At 52.2% G+C, this 23,137-nt stretch overlaps 1 protein-coding gene across 4 annotated transcripts; it reads left to right on the top strand.

Moving 5' to 3' along the window:
* Nucleotides 1–3,580: 3,580 nt before the first annotated feature.
* Nucleotides 3,581–23,064, top strand: CARD10 (caspase recruitment domain family member 10). 4 transcript variants are annotated; one of them, XR_010720883.1, is made up of 21 exons: nt 5,435–5,717; nt 6,062–6,199; nt 6,532–6,857; nt 8,697–8,879; nt 9,224–9,379; nt 9,502–9,627; nt 9,762–9,956; nt 10,056–10,193; nt 10,892–11,007; nt 11,228–11,268; nt 11,937–12,057; nt 12,532–12,712; nt 13,522–13,645; nt 13,998–14,238; nt 14,530–14,599; nt 14,938–15,037; nt 15,363–15,521; nt 17,494–17,615; nt 18,258–18,373; nt 18,592–18,885; nt 19,520–23,064. XR_010720883.1 is itself a non-coding variant. In XM_066184065.1 (20 exons), the coding sequence occupies exons 1-20, from the start codon at nt 5,435–5,437 to the stop codon at nt 18,797–18,799; spliced, it is 3,144 nt and encodes a 1,047-aa protein (XP_066040162.1). In that variant the 3' UTR covers nt 18,800–19,504. The 4 variants fall into 4 exon arrangements, 3 of the variants coding, with proteins under 3 accessions (XP_066040163.1, XP_066040162.1, XP_066040164.1); XM_066184065.1 differs by lacking the exon at nt 19,520–23,064 and having other exon boundaries at nt 18,592–19,504; XM_066184066.1 differs by lacking the exons at nt 18,258–18,373; nt 18,592–18,885; nt 19,520–23,064 and adding an exon at nt 3,581–3,655 and having other exon boundaries at nt 5,499–5,717; nt 9,747–9,956; nt 17,494–18,251.
* Nucleotides 23,065–23,137: the final 73 nt, after the last annotated feature.

Here is a 23,137-nt window from a genome sequence, read left to right as displayed (position 1 = left end):
TGCAGTGAGTTTTTTCATGACACCATATCGTGTTGGGACAGCTATTGCAGGGTGGAAGTTTTTATTATTAGGGGAGTCATTTCAAACTCACTTCCTCAACCTGACTTGGGATCACCCTGGAGACCTTAGCAAACCTTCCCCTTAAAACTTCAATAGAAGCTGTAAGTCTGCAAATCACCAGGCTGCAAGAAGAATAGCTTATTTTGATTGGGGAAGAAAAAAGAAAAAAGAAAGAAAAAAAAAGAAAGAAAGAAGCAAGAAAAAAAGAAAAAAAAAGAGCAAGAAGTATATTGCTGAAGTGTTCTGACTGGCTTACATTCTGGACTCTGTGTGGGTAGGCAGTTTCAGCTTTGTAAATTTACTGTGCTTCCCAAAACACAGGGCAAGACTTTACAGAGCACCCAGCTCACCATCTGTAACCACTGCTTGAGCTTTGTACCAATGGTATTTTAGCCACACAATCAGGAATTTATTGAATTCCTGCCCCGCCTCAGACTTTCCTAAAGCTATTTTCAGGCAGAGGGCAAACAATGCAGTGCTAAGGCATATCCAGCTCGGCTCTCCACAGTACGGGCTCACTTGCCTCGGAGGGATCCTTCTGACCTCTTAGTGCCATCTCTCACCCCACATGTCAAGGTTCTGCAGAAAACCCAGCAGCCTGCCACACTCTGTGGGCTATATGTGCTAAGCCCCTCCTGTGGTAGTGGAAATAACACGTGGCTCTACATTTGCCAGCTTGTTATAGATTTCCTGTGCGAGCCCGTGTGGCTTGGAAAGTTTTACCCGTCCGACTATTTCGGTTAGGATTTGAAAAGAAACCCAAAACAACAAACCAAACCAACAGTACAAGAACAAAAAAATACCCCACCCCAACACTCCAGTGTCATTCCTAGTGTGAACTCAAGTGTGCCAGCACAAAAGCAAGTGTTAGTGGTAAAGCTGGTTTGGAAATGTAATACCTGGCTGTAAGCATGTGCAGTCTGGTGGGACTGTGTATCTCCAGCAAACTGGGGTTGTCTTATACAACTGCAGCTTCTCTCCAAAGCATGAGCTTTGCATCCCTGTGCCTCCACACCCTCGCCAAAAAACAAGCATGAAATGTATTTTTCCTCTCAGGAACTGTTCGGATCAGTTACCCAGCCCAGAGACAGGGGTCGTCTTCTTGCATGTAAAGTACCTGCCAAGCTCAGAGACTCTCCACGAAGAACAGGTAATGGAGCTTGTAAAAAAAAAAAAAAAGGAAATTAGTCACTCAGTCAGTCAAAGGATCTGCCCTTATTGCAGTACCAGTCAATTATTGAATTATTTATTTTTCCCTGGACTTGGATGTCTGATACTCTTCCGTGGGCAATCTAGGGTGAAGATATTTCTTTAGCTGTTCTTGATGAGGGACCTGCTCTGTCTGATGTCTGAGTGCTCTGAGTCACAAAGCAGTGCAGCCACTGCCCGTGGGGTCAGGGTGGGTGGAGGAAGAGGATTTCTTTGTCATCAGCCTTGAGGTTGTCTCTGTGTGAATGAGAGAAACCAGCTCTTGCTTTGGGACTTTTATCAGGATTGTGAAGATCTTATCTTCTATCACCACATAATATCCGGCTCAGGAAATCTTTTCACTAGAGAGGGAGAGAGGGAGACCTGAGTTGTTTTCGAGAGAATAACTAGCAGGCAAAAATTGACATGGCTTGAGTCAGAACAGGTTCCTAGCAGGCAGCCTTGCTTGTACTTGCTTTTCATCACTCAGCTGGATGCCACTGGCTCGAGGTAAAGGCAGGAGACAGAGTTGTGCCCTGCTGTTGGTGGTCCTGGGTCACCATGCACCTTCTGTGTGGCAGCTGTGCAGTGCTGGGCTTATAAGGGAGGGGAGGGGGCTATTGCGATCCCCCCAGGGAGGGTGAGTCAACAACAAATTCATGTGCTCAGGGTGTCAACCTGTGCCTGTTGAGATGGATGCCATCCTAGGGCAGTTTGCTGAAAGCCCCACATTCATGCACGTGTCTGGCGTTTGCTCAATATGTGTGTGTATTTTGCAACAAAAAGGCTGTGTGCTCTGTGTGTCACACAGATGTACTCTCAGTTCCCAGGTGGTGGTTGTGCTTGATCTTGAAAAGAACATAGCAGCATGGGGAAAGGGTCTCATGAAAGCCTCCCGTCCCGCAAATCACCGTACTGAAACTGGTGCGGGAGCCCTGCCATTGGCCCTCGAGGAGAAACAAATGAAGATGTTCACTTTGGGTGCAGCAGAAATTCTTTAGGAAAGGGTGGCCCAGTTCATACATCTGCTTCTTCCCTTATGTGAATGAGGAGAGGAAGATTCCCATGCAGATATGGGGTCTAGAAGCTGCAGTGGTGGGGTGCTGAAGGCACCTCCCTTTTCTGAGTGTGTTGGAAGGGGTAGGAGCAATGCAGTACTCTGGGCTACCCTGTGGGCTGACTCCAAGGCTGGGGAGAATCTGCGAACTCCATTTCTTATGAGCTTGATAATGCATTAGGAATTTCTTGTACAGAGCTTGCACTGCATAGCCTGGCTATTGAGGTCTGACACAGCTGAGAGTGATGAAATGAGAGTGAAATAGGGTTGCCAGAGAAAATGAAAAACATCTTAGCCTTGAGGGGGGAGGCTTGATTTTGGTGTCCAGTTCCATCTCTCCTAGAGTCCTCTTTGTCCAGTGGTATGCACAGATTTGGGCAACTGAGTATGTGACAGGTATGGAGGTTACTCTGTGCAAACTTTTTGGGATGCTGTGTGGACACACAGGTCCACTCCTGGGATTGCTGTGGCCACTTGGACCAGAGCATGGCTTCCCAGCATCCACTCCTGGCCTAGGCAACTCAGGGCTGGGTCAGGCCCAGGCTGCAAGCTCCAGCATGCCATGGAGTACATCTCCATCGCACTGCCCTGGGGTATCTCCACACCCAGTTCCACCCACGGACACACCTGAGGACTGTAGCCAAAACCTAGCCTGTGGGATGTCTTCTTGGCCTGGATCAGGCATCTTTCCAGCACTCTCAATTTCTTTCCCCTTGCTTGGATCCCCCTTCCATCCAGAACCAGGCCTACAACTTGGGTGGCCTGGCTACAATTTCTGCAGCCCTGGAACCAAAGGAAGCCACTCCTTATGAATCTCTTTGCAACAGAGCGCGAGGGGGCTGTGCCTTGCCAAGGAGACCCACATCCTGCCCGGGCAAGGTCCTGGACAAGGCGGGCACCCCCTTTCCCCCTGTCGGGTGCGCTTCGGAAGAGAAGTGGCTGGCGAGGCACATCCTTCCGGGGAGTAGCTCTGTCCCGGGGCTGAGGACCGAGGCGAGTTAGAAGGACAAGACACACGCAGAGAAAAACCCTTTCCCGGCTCGCCCAGGTGAGGAGCAGCCGAAGGCTCTGAGAAACCGGGAGTGGCCGAGGGGGATCCGCCCCCACCCCGCCGGTGAGTGCCCCACGACCCCCGCAGGCGGGCAGAGCTAAGCTCTCCATAGCCCGGGGGCTTGCCGGCTTCTTTCCAGCCGGCTGGACGGGGGAGGGAAAGAGAGAGAGGGAGGGAGGCAGGGAAAGAGGGTGGGAAATTGCGGCGGGGTGGGGAGGGCTCTTCAGACACACCTGCTGGGGCGGCAAGGCGGCAGCTCGGAGCGGAGCGGGGAGCAGCCCCCGGAGTGGCGATGGCAGGTAAGGGGCGAGCCCCGGTCCGCAAACGGGGTCCCGGGGGCGGCGGAGCCCCGCTGGGCCCCCTCTGCCGCGGAGGCGGCAGCTGCTCGTCGGCATCGCCCCGGGACGTGAGTTTCGCCCTGGCTCGGGAGTGGCGGTGGTGGTGGGGGATGTCTGCGCTTCTTATCCTCTTCCCCGGCCACTTCCCTCGGGAACAGCCTCCGGCTCGGCATTTCTCGAAGAGCGCCTTCAGACCGGCGAAAGGGAAGTGCTCTCGCCGCCCGCTGCGGGAGTGGGGCTGCTCCGGGTGGGAGCGGGGCTACCTGCTCTGGAACCTTCTGCCCACTCCTCCCCTCTCCTTCTCTCCCTCTCTCTCCCTTTCCCTCTCTGCCGAACCTGCCTGCCCAGAAGCTGGTCGTGGCTTGCACAGCCGGCTTGAGTTTCTTGGAGAAACAGTTTCACTTAAAGGGATAAATCTGCTGTGGTGTTTGAAACAGCTCAACTTCTGTGACCTGCTGCTGCGTCCTCCTCCAGCATACTTGTTGCAAGAGTCTCAAATGAGAGTTCAGTTTCTGCAAGAAACACTATTTTTATTCAACCTAAAGCAATCCATATTTGTATTTAGGCTCCTAAACTCTTTGGTGCAGAAAATGAGACACTTGGGAATCTTCTGTGGTGTCAACAATTCTCTGTTCCTGATATCTTCCATCTGTCAGACTCCAAGCCTCCTGTGTTTGTATTTGGAGGATTAACTTCTGCACAGCTCTCTTAGCTCTCCTTGTTGTGCTGTCTGTCTGCAATACCATGATATCATTTACACCACAAGAAAGAAAAAAAACCCAACAGAACTCCACCCCCAAATTTCCAGAGAAAAGGAAAAAGGCTAGGACGTTTCCTTCCCCCTGGAATGTGAACCTCTGCCCTGTCCCTGGGGATGTTTGTGTGCCTGGACTACCAAAGCTGGACTTAATGCCAGCACCAGAGCAGCAGGTAACCGTGCACATGTTGGAGGAGAAACGGCTTCTAAGTCTCCGGAGATCTTTGCTGTGCTTTGCCTTGACAGCTAAAAGGATTTGTGCTGGCCTGTGGAGCAGACTTCATTTCTTTAGTGAAAATAGGTAACACTGAGTTGATCCATAGCTGCAGAGAGGGTACCTTGTGCATACCTGCTCCATCACAGCTTGTAGGACTTAATGGAGCAGGTTCACCGTGGCTCTGAGAGGTTTTGGCCCATTCACTTGAGGAGTTCTCTCTTGCTTTATTTGATTGGCATAGTACTTGCCTTGTTGCTACATATTTTCAGGGCTCCATACAGCTCTGTGAAAGATAGATAAAAGATATCCTCGTGATTCCCTGCTGATTCCAGTACCTGTAGCCAAGCTTCTCTGTGGGATGGTGCCCTTGAGAACTTGTTTCGTCACCAGTGCTTGGTGCACAGTGCCAGGGTTTCATTTGCTGGATGCTTTCCTGTCCCAGGTGTGAGAAAGCATGTCCCAGGCTGTGAAAACTCTTGGTCCTGACAGTTTACCATTCTCAAGGATGGGGCAAAAGAGAAGGTGTGTCATGACTGGGAGGATTTAAGAATGTTTGAGAGATAAGGATTATATCTTCTCTAGACTTCCTACTGTATAGCTTCTAACTCCCTTATGTGCCACTTGCCTTCTGCATATCTAAGGCTCTAGGTGGACACTCAAGATCCTGCTGAACCCATTTGTATGTGAAATGTCTTGTAATGTATTTGCAAGACTAATGGATCATTTGCAGGATCATACCTCAACTCATGTTCTCCAGTGCCTACTCATGCCTTCCAGCTGTGCTCCTCCATCATTCCTCATCATTTTATCCTTTCCTTTTATCCTTCTAGCTGTGGAGAATGTGCCTGTCCAAGCCAGCAGTCTCTCAGAGCAGGAGGAGGAAGAAGATACCATCTGGGAGAAGATCGAGAGTGCACGGCACCAGCTGACCCGCTCCCTGAACCCAGCCAAGCTCACCCCGTACCTGCGCCAGTGCCGCGTCATAGATGAGCAGGATGAGGAGGAGGTGCTGAACTCATGCCGATTCCCTTGCAAGAGCAACCAGACAGGTGGGAGAAGACACAAACTTGCACTTGGATGGGCCTGGTTTGGGGGAGCTAACCTGGTTTTGACACAGTGTGGATGCTACACACACTGCACTGCTCCCTCAGCTTTGTTGTTCTCTGAGGTGCTCTGTACCCAGGGCGTCCCCTTGATCCTCTCTGGGCCTCCCCCTGCATGCACACAGAAGAGGGCAGTGCCATCACCTCATTCTCTCTCCTCTAGCCATTCCTATTTTTGTGGGTGGAAGTAGAACTGATGGAGATGGTATTTTCATATGATGAAGTGGGGCCACACAGGGTTCTCTCTGTTTTGCAGGGAATTCATTCTAGCTCTTTATCTGTTCTTCCAGGTTACCTGATGGATATCCTTCGGCGCCGTGGAAAGCGAGGTTATGAAGCCTTCCTGGAATCCTTGGAGTTTTACTACCCAGAGCACTACACACGGCTCACGGGGAGGGAACCAGCCCAGCGCTGCTCTATGATCCTGGGTAGGAGCAGGTGCTCTCTTCTTCCTTCAGCTGCTGCTTGCATGGGAAGGGCCAGAAAATTTTGTGCAAGTTCACATGCCTCTGTAAAAACAGGGTTCATGCTGGCAGTGTGTGAGGAATCCTGACAGTTCTGTACTCTGGAACTGGCAGGGAGGGGGCCAAGTATACAGGTGTGATAGACTGTAGTGCCGTAAGCCGGGGAAAACAAGGGCTGCAAACCCTCACGAGAACTTGTCACCTCTTGGTGGAAAACAGAGCATTGGGCAAATCTATTTCTTGGGATTACCTCTGTTTCAGCGGCCAGGAACAGGTTCTCCTTTGTCTCTCCCCAGATGAAGAAGGCCCTGAGGGGCTCACTCAGTTCCTGATGATGGAGGTGAAGAAGGTGAGGGCTCAACGGAAAGAGCACCTGCTGAAGGAACACCAGCTCCAGGTGAAAAACCAGGCATTGGAGCAAGAGCAGGTCCGTCTGGAGCAGCAGCTGAAGGAGCTCCTGAAGGTGCAGGAGCGTTGCCAGCGGCTGAGAGAGGAGTGGGACTCCAACAGTGTGGAGCTGCTGAGGCTGAAGGACGAGAACTACATGATGGCCATGCGCTATGCGCAGCTCTGTGAGGAGAAGAACGTGGCCGTGCTGCGGAGCAGGGACCTGCAGCTGCTGGTAGGATCCTGGGGAGCACAAGGGTGGGAAGCGGGATGTGATGTGGGTCGGATGGCCCAGAAGGTTGCACATGGATATCTGCACATGGTGGCTTGTAAGCATGAAGAAAGCTGATGGCACACAGGACGCGTGTTGGGGATCCTGCTCTGCTCTTGATGGAAATGGGCCCTGCAGAGAGGCTGAGATATGGACACAGTGCAGGAGGCTCACCACTGCTCGGGGGCAGCTGGAGATACATCACCAGCTCCTGCCAACTGATATAGTTGGAGGTACATAGCTAGAGGAGCCAGAAGCAGGGCGGATGGCTTCCCTGGCATCCCATGTTGCTCAGCCTGACTGCTGGCACTGCAAGATGTCCTGTGTGCTCCTGCCTGTGCTTGCTGCCCTGTGCTGCCTGCTCTGTTCTCTGGGCAGCACAGGCAGGCAGCAGGCAGCTCACTCTGTCAAGCTGTGTGTATTTACTTTTTCCCCTTCAAGGGTTTGTGTTTTCCTCTCCCTAGTGAGGCCGGTGGCTGTGCAGCCACCCACACTGGGTGCGTGTGTACTGTCTGGAGCTGCCTAGCCCGCCTTGCTGAGCTTAGGAGCCTTTTGGCCCAGACTCCACTCCCCCTGCCACTCCCCACCACCTCCTCATGTCTCTCATGACGTTTGTAAGACTCATGCCCTGCATAGCTGAAGGAATTCGTGACACTGCACTCCAGCTGCCAAGCTCTCACCTCCTGCAAACATGTACCCATTTCCTGCCTGGGCAAGGACAGCCCTACCTTGAACCTATTAATAGCTGATATTTTTAAGTGCTCTGCTGCCTCCTGGCATTCCCCCTACCAGTCTGGGCCTGGACTTCTCACACAGCCTTGTGATTCCTCTTCATACCTCATTCTGTTCTGCCAGCGCCGGGATCTTCCCCTACCTTTTTTCTGGTATTCCTGCCAATGCCAGCTCCTCTGGGCCTCTTTGGAGCAGGAGGTGAATCACTTGTAGGTAACTTTGGGCTGAAGAAATCCCCCTGAAAGCAGTGTCTCAACTTGCCTTCCCCTCCTGACTCTTGGGTCCAGAAGTGTCTGGTCCCCAAAAAGTCATTGTAGGTTTTTTGGGCAGATTCACAGAAGTAATTCAATTCCCGAATCCCTCCTTGGCAATTTTGGCAGGGCTCCTCGGTGGCTTTGATAGGTTTCTCCTGTTCCATTTCATCTCAAAGCCTTACTTACCTGTGAAATTGGTTCTCTGATCAATCTTAAGTCATTACAGGTCTAGGAGGACCTTTATTATTCTTAAGTCTCTGACCTCCACTGTCTCCTGTGACATGGAGGAGTCTGAGACCAGGCCAGGGAATTATGATGCCCCTGTAGTACTCTGCAACCTCCAGTAGCTTGAACCTCAAACACCTCACAGGTCTGAGGTGGCCTCCTACACTAAATAGCCTCCAGTGGATTTTTCTACTATGAATTTGTTTCCCAGCTGTCTAGGAGTCTATCTAGGAGATACTCAGCTGCTGGCCCTGGCAGTGCACCAGAGGTCCCACGTCCACCCACAGTCAAGGCCAGCTGCACTGTGGATGCCCCAGGGTAGCAAGAAAGTTGTTGCACCAAGAGATGATCCTGAATCTGCTTATGCAAGTGCTTCTTCCTTGTTTCCCTGAGGGAGAAGCTTTTGTGTGCAGCTGTGCTGCTAACCTTGTCCCAGCAGTAGAATACTCCTTCACATGGTTACTGTGGTTGCCTCCTGTGCCTTACTCACCTCCATACCTGTTTTCTTCTCAGCACCTTCTCTGCTTCGCTCTCCTAATAAGGCAGAGGTGCAGGGCCATGTGTGTCAGACTGCTTCTTCCCTGGGTTGCAGGTGGACCAGCTGAAATGCAAAGTCTCCAGCCTGGAGGAGGAGTGCAGCCTGCTGCGGAAACAGGCATCGGCACTACCCCAGCAAGAGGCAGAGGAGCAGGGCCACCCTGACACCGTGTCTGAGCTGTGGGCTGAGAACCAGCGGCTCACAGCATCGCTGCAGGAGCTGCAGGGCATGTTGCAGGTACCTGCCAGGGCAGGGCAGGCTCCAGGTCACCTCCTTTCCTGGGCCACCCCCAGTGCAGTTTACATAGCTGCTGGAAAGATGGGGAAACCATTGGTTTGGCATGGCCTGTCCCATGCCCTGAGGATATTGCTTGGCTCTGGTGCTGTCATTGCGTCTGGGTAGTGATGGGTGCTTTTTTCCAGCTCTGTAATTCTTGATTATGCTCACAAGTGTCACTTTGGAGTGCACAGCAGATTGATGCAGGATGATGATGGCAGTTGTGCCAATCTGCCAGTCACTACCCTTGGTCTGTTGCTCTCTTGGTGCTTGTGGTGCAGTGACAGCACCTTCTCGCCTTTTAGAAACCTGGTGAGGGCCCAGTGCCAGGCTCTGAGCAGATCCTCCTGGACATCCTGGAGCATGACTGGAAGGAAGCCCAAGATGATCGGCAGGATCTCTGTCAGAAACTCAGCTCCCTGCAGAATGAGCTGCAGTGGGCTGAAGAGCTGAGGGATAAGGTAGAGCATTCATCACTGCCTCTGTCCCTGCGCACCAAGCCGGGCCTGGAAGAGAGGGGAGGGAGGGGGCTGTAAAGAAGTCACTTTCAGAAAAGCTAATGCTTGTTGCTTGCTGTTACCAGTACCTCCAGGAGGTGGAAGATCTGCAACTGAAGTACCGGACGCTTCAGAAGGACTGTGATCTCTACAAGCATCGTATGAACACAGTGCTGCTGCAGCTGGAGGAGATCGAAAAAGAGAGGGACCAGGTAAATTGCTTCTCACAGGGCTCTGGATACCTTCTCCTTCCCCAGTGGACATTGTCCAGCCATGTGAGGGTGGGAGGTGTGGATCAGCAATGCAGTTCTGTATCTTTTCTTGCTCTCAGTTTGGCTCCTTGCAGGCCATCCAGAGCCGCGATGGGGTGCAGCTGCAATACTCTCAGAGCCTGATTGAGAAGGACCATTACCGCAGACGTGTGCGGGCCCTGGAGGAGGAACGGGATGAGCTGCTAAGCAAGCTGAGCCAGGCAGAAGGGCTGAATGGCACACTGCAGGCACAGCTACAGCGGTGCCGAGGCGGCCGCAGCCTCAGCAAGGTGAGGGTGGCGAGAAGGAAGGGGAAAGAGGGAAGGCAAATGGGTCAGGACTGATTTCTGGGGGATGCAAATGGGATGATGGAGTCCCTTCTCTCTCAGATGTGCAGCTCTTCCTACTCCCTCTGCTCCAACCTCAGCAGCACCTGGAGCCTCATAGACAACCCTACGAATGGACTCATGGATACTCTGGGCACTTCTGTTACCCCATTCCCAGGGGATCCAACCATTCAGAGCATGGTGAGTGCTTGACCATGTGAGGCTGGCCCTCAGTTGAGGCCAGTGGAGACACTGATCAGGAAGGGTGCACAGGCATTGGAGTGGCTTCATTGTGGGGCTGTGACTCGGTGGAAGACTGGGCGCGGGGTGGTGTATAAGGTGTGAGCAGATCTCAGATGCAAAGCTCTTAGTCTCTAACAAACTGGCCAATGCTGCCCTAAAGTGTGTGAAAACGCTTCATCCCATATGACACCCTAGAAACCAACAGCCTCATGTAATATGCTATCCTCCCTAAAATGCTGTTTAATCTGCGTATGCTGGAGGAGAAATCCAGACCCTTTTGAATCTTGTAGCAGCACTGTGTTGTTTTTAAGGGAGTCAGGTTCTTTCCTTTGACTCCTTGAATTGTCATCTCAGAGCACCCTGAATGGGCATTCTCACAGGTTACTCACACCTCTGTGTGTGGCGGCTAAATGTAGTCTCTTCATCTGCTACTGCTCCTGTAGCTTGTACTTTGCAAAAAGATGGGCTGCAGTGTCATGGATCTCTAGCTGAGCTATCTACTTGGGAAAACAGGTGCCCCTGGGAGTTTGGAGGGATGTGGATTATCCTAAAGAGGGTTGTGGTAGCCAAGGAGTTGTTTGCTCCCCTGGCCTGAGGGAGGGGAGAAGTGGTGCTGGTTGGCGATGTTAGCAAGCATGTCTCTCACTCCGCCCAAGGATGCGACTCCTGACAGTGAAAAGGATATCAACCGCCTTTCCACCTTCCCTTTCCCTCCCTGCATCGGCTCCATCCTCCGTCGGCAGTGGGAAGAGAGGTGCATGCCCCACAAAAGGTGATTGTTGGGGGCTCCTCTGTGGAGTTTGTGGGGTCCAGGGAGAGCTGGCTGGCAGGATTGGGACAGGAACTGAGTGGAAAGGCTGGCTGGCTGTGTGGTGGCTGCAGGGGTGCTTGGAGGTGGTGGAGAACTCTGTGGAGCTAAGATTGAGAATGGGATACAAACAGGCTTTGGAAAACCTGCTACCTTACAGATCCATTTTATATCTCCTTTGTAGCTTATCCTGTGGCTCCTTTAGCAGCATTGAAGATGCAACAGGTACAAGGCTTTCCTCAATGGGTTTAGGTAAAAAGAAGTGGGAGCTGTGGGGAGAGGGGTTGGACAACTGACCCTCCCTCACACCTCTGGTTTGTACAGCTAATTGCGAGGACTCTGAACCTGTAGCATGGTACTATGGGCCCTCATATCCCCCTGTGCCTTGTCAGGCACAGCAGCTGGAAAAGCTGGCTTTTCCTCTGCAGAGCAGGTAGCTATTTGCATCAGCTCTGTTTGACTCATGGAGAGCTGTTGAGGGGAGTAGGTAAGAGAAGAGAGTTACCTTTGCTCTGGGGTGTTACTGGATATTCCCTTCATCTGCTACTACCTGTGTGATGGGTTGTAAGTCTCCTGGAGTGAAGCTCCTGATGCTGGCATGTCCTGTTGTGGGTGCTGGTGGCTGATCTCTGGGCACATCCAGGTGGCCCTGGCTGCTTCTGCCTTCTGGCCAAAATGCTGATGAAAGGAATAGAGATTTTCTTGTTCTCAGGAAACATGGGAAACCCTTTTCTTGAGAGTGACCATTCAAAGCCTCCCTGTAGCCTCAGTTTCCCAGTCAGATGCTAGAAAATGGTCAGGAGAGGATGGCAGACCCTTCCCACCCCAGAACACAAGCTCCCTGCAGCATTAGTACAGGTAAAGTGCTCCCTCTCCCTTTTGCTCTTTCCTAGGCTACAGTTTCCCTGGCACCTTTCTGGGGGCCTTATCCTCTTCTTCCAGCAGCACCTACACCAGGGTGAAGTCGGAGATCTGCTTGTCCACGCTCTCCAGCCGCAAGGAGGTCACCAGGAGGTGACTGCTGGTCTCTGAGCTGGGCACTCTGTGGTGGTGTTTGAGGCAGGGCATTTTGTGGTGCCAGGGGCCATGTTTGGGAGACCCTTCCTTTCTGCCCCTCCTGTTGCAGACCCTTTCTCACTGGGAGAGGAGAGAAATGAAGATCCTGTAATCCCTGCTTCCTAGCAGGACTTCAATTTTTTGCACTGTCCTATTGGTTATGGCACGGGTGGAGATGTTGCTCTGGGATGGACATGCATCTGTCTGGGTAGGGAAGGAATGTGGGAGCCCAGCGTGGCTTTGATGATGGGGCTGGTGGGATAGAAGGGGCTGTGGGGCTTTGTAAGCTGTGTACCCTGGTGATGGGCATGCTGTGAGTCACGAGCTTTGTGCTGCAGTGAACACCATGTAGCTGGGCACAAGGCATGGGGGACTGGCTCTTAGAAAAGGCAGTAAACCTCAGTTGCTAGACTTGGCATTTCTCCTTGCCAGGTCACTGGTGGTACAGCTCACTAGTGTGGGTCATCCCAGCAACCCCTCACCCCAGGAGAAGAGGCTTGGAGCAGACATCTCCATCCTTGGAGGGAACAGGACAGGAATTTATGTCCAGTGGGTCAAGCCAGGCTCACGGGTTGAAAAAACAGGACTCAGGGAAGGGTGCCGGCTCATTGAGGTGAGTCTGGGAATGGGCTCCTTTTGTGGGTTTGCAAAGCACCTGAGATAATGCAAGGAGTGTGGAGTGATCCCCAGTGCGAGATGACCTCTACCCAGCTTGAAGTCCATCTCCATTTCTCTTATTTTCCAGGACTGCTCCCTGTCTAGAGCTTTACACAGCACAAACACCCACCCAGGTCTCATGGCACTTGAGTGTACCTGTGCACGTAAAAATGCCAAGACCTTCTAAAACTCTTCCTTGAGCTGTGGGAAGGGAGAAACAAAATGGAGTCACACGATTAAGATGGCTTTGTGTCCCTCGAGTTGTCTGTCACCTTGTAGTTTTCCAGAGCAGTTTGCATCCCGCACATGCCCAGTGCAAACCAATCAATTCCGGAGCAAGTTCTCAGGCCTTTGTGACCCTCCTGAGTTACAAAGAATAATTGCTCTGAAGAAAGCTCCTGGAAGGAGGGGAGGGCATTTGTTTTGCCAAGAATGACACTACTTGAAATACAGCTGCACTACTTGAATTAATATTCCACCTGTAACTGAAAACAAGACAGTGCTCCTGCTCCCACACACATTCATGCACACACACATTTCCTTTCATGGCAGCCCACCATCCAGACTGGGTGATGGCTGGCAGCAGTTATTTCAGAGGCAGAAGAGGGAGCCAGAGGCAGACTGAGTATGCCTTGTCCTCAGGTACAGTTTTTCCCAGACCTGCTTCACTCTGTAACACCTTTTGTGTAACCCTGATGGGTGAGGGAGCCTGGGGGGTGCATGCTTTTCCAGCCCTTAGGTCTAACAGCATTGGGTCCTTGCTAGCTGAGGGTGCCATCGCTGAAGGAAGAGGTGCTTTCCCTAGAGAACTGCACACGGGAGGTTGCCTACCTGAGCCTGCTGCACTGGGATGAGCCGTCTAGTCTCATCTTTCAGCTTGACCTAGAAGGTAAGGTGCTGGCAGCTGGGTCACCTTTGAACCGGAACTCTCTGCCTCCCTTTCTAGACCCTCCACTCAAACCTGGAGATTAATCTCAGTTATTCTTTCTCCTCTCCTGTTTGGTCCTAGGCCACCATGTCAGACACAGGGGTTGGCTGTAGCTCCAGTAGCTTTCCCTCTCTGATGTGACTTGTGCATCCTCTGAGTTATGGGACAGAGGTACAGACCTTCTGTCTGTTTGCCTCCTCTGCACACCAGCCCCAATCCAGAGCATCACAACTGTGCTGGGGACTTGGCTTTCTTATTGGCGACTGTCACCTACTGCATCCCCACCTGTGGTGACCTGTGTTTTATGCTCCAGGATACAAGCCTCTGTGGGCAGCCCTGGAAGAAGGCAAGAAATTTTCTGGAGACTCGTTCTATGTCCGCACCAACGTGTCCCTCCTGGAGCCATCTGACCCTTATGCGCTGTGCGTGAAGTGTCGGGAGATCCTGCACGTCACAGACACCATGCACAAAGGCCGGCTGGAGTGGTACTGCTCTCGCGTTGACCCCTTGACCATGCGGGACCTGGACAAGGGCACGGTGCCCAACTACAGCAGGTAACCAGCGTGAGGAGGGAGGCAGGGGGTACCTGCCCGAATTATCTGTGCTGGCCATCCCCTAGCAGTCCTGGGGCTGCAGACTGGCCTCTCAATGGTGTAGGATGACTAAGTCTTGTGCGGGAACCAGTGTGGTAGTGTTTGGGAGCCCTTGAGGGACTGGGAGGTTGAGTGAGGGCTTTGATATGCCTATACTTTAGCAGGTCTGTGGAATTGGTGAAGAGGATCCCAGCAGGCTATGGTCCCTGGGGCTTCTGGAGTCCCTTGAGTGCAAGCTCTCTGTCTTTTTAGGGCTTATCAGCTTTTGAAGATCCAGAAGAAGAGCCAGATGCCTGGGCAACAGAGACGCCACAGAAATAATGTAAGCCAAAGAAGCCAGTGATGAGGGCCGTGTGTGTGTGCCTATGCCCATCGCGCCACCTCAGAGACAATTGCGCCCCTCTTTTGGTGAACCAACTTGTATAGAGGTGGCCGATGGCTTAGCAAGCAAAGCTTTTAGGCCAGGCAGTGTTGCTGCTCTGTGGCTGCTTTTCTACCACTTCCCCACTTCCCACACTGAACCTAATGGGTGGCAGACACAATCCCTTGCTTTTTGTAAGAGTGCTCCATCCTTTTTGCCGGAGGATGTTCTGCAGCCAGTTCTGCATATGTGTGAAAAGGGGAGTGCTCTCAGCCTAACTGACCTCACTTTCTCCTTAGCTAAAGAAACGGGCCTTGGGCCAACTGCGCTTGGTGAAATCCAAACCACAGGGGAGCCCACAACAGCCTCACCAGCAGCTGTGGCTGGACCCCTGCTCAGGTGAGCTGTTAGCCCTGTACCTGCCCTGTCACCCTTGGAGACCCAGTTGTACCCTCGTCATCCAACTTTTTGTGGAGAATAAACTGCTGTGTAACCCAAAGGAGTCCCAGAAAATGGGCAGGGAGTCTACATCCAGGGTATCTGTCCATGAGTGAGTGTTGTCACCAGGGTAGGGTCTCTCCTGGGACATAAGATGGTTTGGTTTGGTAGGTGCCTCCATGATTCAGGATGAGGAGGTGGTACAGAACAATGGGATGGTCTATAGGCTGGCCTGGTCTCCTATGTTCTCACCTTTGGCTTTCTCTCCCTCAATGCTGTCTTCCAGACCCAGACATGAACCTGAAGCCTTACAGCCTGGTGCGCCCTGTGGTGGTCAAGGCACCCCGTCCTGTGGTGCTGTCCCCAAGCTGCATTGCACCCCGGCTCATCAGGAACCTGCTGGACCTGCCCACCTCTCGCCTGGACTTCCACGTGTGCCCAGCAGGTAGGCAGCAATATGTGGGTGCTCAGTTCATTTCAGTGAAGAGCTGCTCTTTTTTTTCTTGGAAGATTGAGTTATGGTTTCATGGGAATCTTGGAAAGCCCATGAGATCTCTCTTCAGAGGGTAAGTGTGGGAATCTCAGTTTTCCCATGTAATATTTGTTGACAGGTCACTTTTTTCGGCTGAGTGTCTGCAAGATATTCCCTGCTATTTTTAACTGTGTCCTATCCCGTTGGCCCAAAGGGAACCCAGCCCTCCTTTCTGGTCACCTGAAGCATGGGGATCTTCTATTTTCCCTTCAGCAGATGGTGGTGTAGCATTGCCTTGCTGCTCTGGGTGGCTCTTCCCAGAGATGAAAGCCCTGGCTGATGTGAGATCTGCAGGTCGACTTCATACCAGCTCTTCCTGCCCAGGAATGGGAGGATCCAACCTTAGTGCTGTTATCTTCTTCCTTCTGCCCATACATGTGAGGCTGACACATGGCTGAAGAGGCTGCTGGGGAAAGGGCATTTCTCCCATAGGGAATGTTCAGAGAGGACAACTCCCTCTTTCCTCCTTCCTCCTCACTTCTCCAGTGCTCTCTTTTCCCAGTGTTTAGAGTTCTCCCTTTGCCAACTGCAGTACTGAAAAATGAGTTGGTTTATTTGTTTGCGGGGTAATGATGGAGGTAGTGAAAAATCTATGGCTTGCTGAGGGATGACTCTGAAAATTTTGGCTGCCGGGCTTCTCAGCTGAGTGACTTGGCCATATATCCTGTCCTGCTGAGCCCTCTGCAGGGTCCCCCTCACAATGCACGGAGGCCTGCTTCCAAGCTTTTACTGTGATTGGGAATTTACACTGAGGGCAAAAACTCCATTGTTCCCTGCTAGTTTTGCCTGCTGTGAGGGAAGGAAAATAATCCATGAGCCTCAAGCCATTTCTCTTTTGTTTGCTGCCTGTATTTTCTTTCAATCTCCCAGTAGAGTCTGCTGCCTGCAAAGGAAACATGGCTTTGCAGGATCCAGGTCTACCTGGGATGTACTGTGCCACCAGGCAGAGGATGCCCAGCCAGCCTGGAACCTGGGATAACTGGAACATGTCTCTGGACCCAGTTCCAAACATGCCTTCTGCTAAAAATATTACTTTATTTCCATCTTAGGAACAAGCGGCTCCTAAAAGCCTTTTTATGATGCCTCCTCATATTTCTGTGGCAGTGTGGGCAGCTGCCCAGAGTAGCATGGTGGGCAGGTAAAGCCTGGCACCTGCCTCAGCCACACTGGGATGCAGGCCCTGTGGCTCCCAAGCCAGGTCTGGGTGTGTGTGTTGAGTCAGCCTCTGTTGGAAGTTACCAGGGGCATCTGGTTGTCCTTGCTTTGACCATGCTGCAGCTCTGTATAACCAGCTCTGCCCCCAGTTCTCTGTTCCAGCTGCTTTGCTGGCACTGGCTGCTGTCTGCTGTCCTGCCTCTGAGCAGACTGCCACCAGCAAAAGGAGATTCATCTCTTCCCTCATTTTTCTCCCACTCTCCCAGCATACCCCCACTCCTCTTGCTTCCCCAGCCATGGTGCTCACTTACAGGAGCCATCTATAAGCCTGTGTAGCATTCAAACCCTGCAGAAAACCTCTCTGGCAAGATAAAGTGGCCAGATATTTTTCTGCCATACTCTGGTATGGAGGAGTTGTGACAGCGTGGCAGTGGGGAAGTGTGTGGATAATGTCTGTGAGCCAGCTTAAGCTGCTGTGGTACAACACAAGGTGCTGCTCTTGCCATACAAGGTGTCTTCAGCTGTGATATGTCACTTGTTTCCTACCAGAAAGCTGCAGGAGATCCATGTCAAAGTGTGATGCTGTGTAATTAGACTTGGTCTCCAGAATCCATAAACACTGAACTTGATAAGCACCAGTGCAGCAGCAAGTGTGTGGGATCTGAGGTGGAAAGTCTGTGCAAGAGGGAGAAAGGGCTGACATCTCTCTCTATTTCCTCTTGGTTTGCAGAGAAGCTGGCAGGAGGGGATCCCAGTGCAAGCCACACTCAGGAGCACCCTGTGTGTAGAACTGCCCCCCAGGACCAGAGGGAGAGTGGTCGAATCCACATGATCCGAGAGGCAATGGAGAAGGTGCTGAGGCTTTTGGTGTGCGGAGAAAGGGCCAAGATGGGGCACCTCATTCAGACTGGAGGAGAGGAGGGGGCAGCTGAATGGGGGAAGAGGAAGAGTGGTGTGGTGATAGAGAAGGAGCTGCTTGCTTGGGGGCTGTGTAATTTGGAGAGTGATTCAGGTCGATGTGCTGTGGAGTTGTGGAGCAGCAGATATGGACATTTGCCTGAATCTCCAATGAGCTCAGATAAAATAAATGGCAAATGGGGGTTTGTGGGGGAGGCAGTGGGACATGCCATACTCAGAAGTGACCTCCCTGCTCTCACATTCCTCATGTTCACCAAGGTGGCAACAGCTCTGCTCAGGGCAGAAATGTGAGGCTGTGGGTGACAGCAATAACAAAGGGGAATGTGAAGATGAGCTGTGGCTGAGAGAGGGGTCCAGTGAGCTCTTGGGTTGGATTGGCAGTGATGGAGTGGGTGACCCTGCTCTTTAATTCTCTCCTTTTCTATTGGCACTGTCCATAAATCTCACTTTTAATGGAATTAGTATTGGAAAAGCAATGATATTGCATAGTATGGGATTTGATTTAATGTAACTGTCAGGGGCTGGGGTTATTTTTTCTCCATTTAAATCAGTAAATCTATTCAATTTCCTTTCCAGAATAAACACTGCCTGCTAGAGCTGGGCATTGAGGGTGTGAGGGATCTAATTAAACATGAAATATACCCCATAGTTATCCATGTCGAGGTCACTGAGAAGAACGTTAGAGGACTCAGGTGAGGAAAGACGGCGTGGCATGAATGGAGGGTATCACGGGAGGAGAGAGAAGCCCTTGTCTCTGTTCAGAGACAGAACAAGGATCAGGCGAGAGCACTGGATGTGTTTGCTGGGGTTGGTGCTCTGAGGGGATTAATTGGCTTTCTGTACGTGCGAGCACATTCCTGCCTCCACCCCTCTATGCCAAGGGTAACGTTTGCCCCTGTGTTTTCCGTAGGAGCTTGCTGGGGAAGGCAGACCAGCGGGACTCGGAGGTGCTGAAGGTGTGCCGTGGTGTGGAGCAGGCTCTCCATACCCTACCGTGCTCCTGGGCCCGAGTGGAGCCCCACGCCTGGAGCCACTCCGAGGAGCTGCCCAAGGTGGTTCGTGGATGCATCTTCCAGGAGCAAACCCGCCCGCTGTGGATTGAGGAGGGCGATGACTGAGTGGGGGCGGGTAGCAGAGTGGCTACTGTCACCTACTGTCCCCAAGAGCTGCTCTCAGAGGTCCCAGCCTTCCCAAGCCCCTCCAGGTAGTGTGTTCTTCCTCCCTGAGGGGGTGCTGGTAGCTAAGGCCTCCCAGGGTAGCCTTTCTCATCCCCTTGAGGGGCCACCAAGAGCCAGGAAGTAACATATAGTGCCTCCCGTCTGAGCTTTCGGTATTTCATTGGAAAGATGTCTTCCACCATCGTGGTGGAAACCAACCCTGTGGGCTGTTCCCTGTCACCTTGGGCTGCCCTTGTACGTGGTCAGATTGACAGACAGGGAATGTAGGGGAACTGTGTGGGATCAGGCTGCATAGGAGCATTTCTCACACACATTCCAAGCTCTTTGCCCATCACCACCATCTCCCATGCCTGGGGGCACTGTGTGCCCTGGGTCCTCTCTTCCCATCTACCTCGCCTCTGGTCTCAAGGCACAGGGAGCATGGCTCATACACCTGTGACCCTCTGCAGCTGGAGTGACACTAAGGTTGCAACAAACCCTTATTTTATAGGAGCTGTTCTTATCATTGCTTGTAAATTATTAATGAAGCCTTTCATTGGCAAACCGCCTGTAAAGGAGAATTAAATACCATTCATAATGGGAATGAGTGGGAGGCTATGGGCTTGTTGTTACTGGGAAGGTATGGGTGATGCACGATGGGATATTTTTCTCCTCCTTTAGGTGAGACCCAACTGCCCAGCCCTCCAAGGCAAGGAGGGAGCACTGCTGTTGCTGCTGTCGGACAGCAAGAAATGTGGGGAGAGGACAGGCTAAGTGTGCCACAGACTAGGTCCCCTCCCTTTTCTACTTGGCCCCTGGTGTTCAGTCCCTTGCCTCTCCCCAGCACTGCTGTTGGTCAGGGTGCTTTAGGAAAGTCAGGGAAAAACTCACTTGAGTTTTGAATTGTGTCTGGCAGGGGTACCTAGAGCTTTGCATCCCTCCATGCCCTGGTTAATGTGGAGTGACAAGCCAGCTACCTCACTTTCCTGGAGGACAACAAGGAGACTGGGCCCAGCCATGCTGATAGGAGAAAGGGGGACAGTGCCCCTGCAAGGTGGGGTTCTCACCCTGACATGGGTGAACCCAAGAGTGGGTTCAGACTCTGGCAGGAGGAAGATGGAGGCTTTGGGCAGCCCCAGCAGTGCTCACTTAGGCTGTGGGGTTCTGAATCCTGTTATGCAGCCACCATTATCAGATGCCATAGGAAAGAGGTGCCAGGATAGCCATGCTGTGGAGGAGTGGTGGTAGGTAGTCTTTCCTGAGGCATGCCAGAGGAAAATGAAGTCTGTGGCTCTGGGAGGCTTGGGGCTCATAGGGCATGAGGTCAGGCAGAGTCTGCTGATTCTGGGGTCAGTGGGAAAAGATGGGCAACCAGCAGCAGAGTCAGGTCCTCTCTGTGTCCTCCTTGCCCCTGTGGTTTGGCTCTGCTGATGCCATGCACTTGTAAAGCTCTGAGCAAAGATTAACTTGCTGATCTTCATGAGTCCCTTGAGGTGTTATTTTAGGCTCTAAACCAGTTGCCTGTGTCTTTTATGAGGACAAAAGTGAAGGGGAGAGGAAAGAAAATGAAGATTTTAACTTGCAGTCACTAAAATGTAGAGCAAAGTCCTCGCTCTGCCCTGGAGCCATGCAACTCTTCTCTCAGGGAAGGGGAAACTGGCATACACAGGGCTCCAGATGAAAGCTCCCAAGTGGCATCCACTCCAGGGGATGCAGCCTGAGCATCCCGGCACAGCCAGTCCCTGGGGAGGATGCTTGCCCTGCAGGCAAACAAAGTGGGATTCTTGTTGAGCTGATGAGAAGACAAGTCCCAAAACAAGTTCCCATTCACCCTGTCATGGATTTGGAGATTTGAATTTGCATCTTTGTTGGGGAAAAGCAGCTCTTGAGTATTCAGAGAAAACACTATGTGTGAGGCACTGTGATTCAGGGCTTGAAACTTCCTCGTGTCCCTGCTGGCACTGGGAACTAGCCCCAGCTCTATGGCCTAGGCTGAAGGAGGTTAAAAGCGGCCCCTCCACCTTGGGTAGTCAGCCTGTGCTCCCAGATTAGCCCTTGGTGCCTTCCCAAAGAATCATGTTCCCCAGCACTTCCCTGGGCCATCGGTGCTCTCAGCCACAGGGAAAGGAAGGCAAAGGGAGGTTGCTGGGAGGCAGGCTGGCACTGCCCAGCTAGCCAAGCAGCAGCAGCACTGTGTCCCCTGCTCCCAGGCTTTTTCCAAGCTCACTCTTTATCCAGCTTCTCTCCCCTGAGGCTTTCAAAATCCAGCCTTAAGTTTTTCTGGACATTGGTGAGAAGTGGGGCAGAGGGCTCCAGGGCAAACATAAATGACCCTCTCTTCCCTGCACACCCCAGCCCACCTTCTTTTTACCTCCTAGGCGAGTGGCTGCCTGCTTGGAGGAATGAGTCACAGGTTAGGTAACAGGCACAAAGCAATTAGCAGCCCTGGGCACCAATTACCTGTACAAAGCTGTAACAGCTTTGTGCAAACTGCTGTAAAGAGTCACCGAGAGCAAGATGTCTCCCTCCAGGGAGGGGATTGTCGAGGTGGCACCTGTGTCACCCTGGGATGTCACCAGCCCTGTCCACAGTGGGCCCCTGCCCCAGCAGAGTTTCCTGGCACCATGCTCTATATGAGGTAGCTTTGAATTGTATTTGTAATGTCTTCTGGGGCCATCACTAAGGAGCCGTGTCTGTGCTCCACTTGAACCTCCCAAATGATCTCTGAAGACAGAGCTGGGAGGTGCTGCAGGATGCCTTGGAGCTATAGAAGCTTCCTTTACAGATGCCTGAGGCTGCTGGCCTGTGGCTGGAGCACTCATGGAGGTTAATTTCTGGTTCAGGAGCATTGGCCCGCCGTGTGAGCAATCCCAGTCACACCAAGTTCACATCCCTGCAGTAATGTAAGGCCTGAAGGTGAATGACTCCCCCGTGCCCTAAATCACTGTAAGAAAGCATCAGTATTCAAAGGGATCTAAAAATAAAACCTGCAGGGACTCTCCAAAGGGATATGGGAGATGCTCTGGAGATGTTCTTGCTTCAGGGGAAGGCAGGAGTCTTTGAGACTTAGAGAAATACAGGGGCGGAGGGTAGAAAAGTGGATTCAGTGGTTTCTTCCTTACAAAAGCAAAAAGTTGTAGCCAGGGACAGGGGCAGGGTGAAAGTGTGTCTGAGATGTGGAGAAATGGAGCACATGGGTTTAGCCCTGCAGGGAGGTCTTCCCTGTGTGCCTGGGAAGTGTCTGTGGCTGGAAACACAGTCGGAGTGTGGAGCAGAGGGACCTTTGCAGGCTGCTCTGCCCCTCCTTTCTAAGGTCCCATGATCTGACATGTGCATGGGGCGGAGTGTCCTTTTCCACATGGAGCCATTCCACACCCTCACCAATTCTCCTGGGCCCCAACTTATTACTTTTTATTTTTATTTTTTTGGTATGCTGAGATTGGATGCCCACAGCTTGTAGGTCCCTGAGGAGGCGCTCTGATTTCGGCAGCTTATGTAGAGCACTACCATCCTGCTGTCCCCATGCTTGCTGCGCAGGGAAGCTGAGGTGGGGGTATGGATATCATCCTCCCTCCTGGGCTGGTTGTCTCTCTGTGTCCCTCTGGCTCCTCTGTAAAGTGGCCTACAGGTAGTGTGAAGGGGACTGCATCGTCACCTACCCCATATCTAACTAAACCAGCAAAAGCATGCAGCAATCTGTGGTGCTGACCCCTAAATTTCCCTTCCATGGTGGTCTTTGTCCTTGGGAGGGGCTTGCACACCTTTTGAGGGTCTCTGATATCCCTATCCCTTGCTGGAAACTAGAGGGCTGGAAGTGAAGGTGGCTCAGGGGAGACCAGTGGTGAAGGAAGGGGGTGAGGAAGGAGCTGGAGGTGCCACTTTGCTGCTGTGCCTGCCGGTCTCTGAGGTTTTTCCAAAGAGAAGACATCCCCTTTCCTTGCCCAGGGAAAGGGAAGCTACATCTTGGACAGCATGAAAGCCACAAGGGACAAGTTGCTGACCTCAGCCCTGCTGCAGGGGGCAAGGACCTGGGTGGGCTATAAACTCAGCAGTGACACTGTACCCTCTCTCCCCCCCTCCACTGCCTCCCGTGCTCCTCCAGAAGTGTTCAAGGCCAGGTTCCATGGGGCTCTGAGCAACCTGGTCTAGTGGAAGGTGCCCCTGCCCATGGCAATGGGCTTGCAACTGGATGATCTTTAAAGTTCCTTCCAACCCAATCATTCTGTGATTCTACAACTGAAAGGAAGGCAGTAGGCCCTTCCTCATACTTTTGATTGCTGGTGTACGTCTTCCTGTGAG

The sequence above is a fragment of the Chamaea fasciata genome, unplaced genomic scaffold (genome assembly GCF_029207755.1).
Source record: "Chamaea fasciata isolate MVZ Bird 193981 ecotype frontalis unplaced genomic scaffold, bChaFas1.0.hap1 SCAF_5, whole genome shotgun sequence".
Classification (NCBI taxonomy): Eukaryota; Metazoa; Chordata; class Aves; order Passeriformes; family Sylviidae; genus Chamaea; species Chamaea fasciata.
Note: the sequence above shows the minus strand (reverse complement) of the source record. Positions and strands in the feature narration are given on the sequence as shown.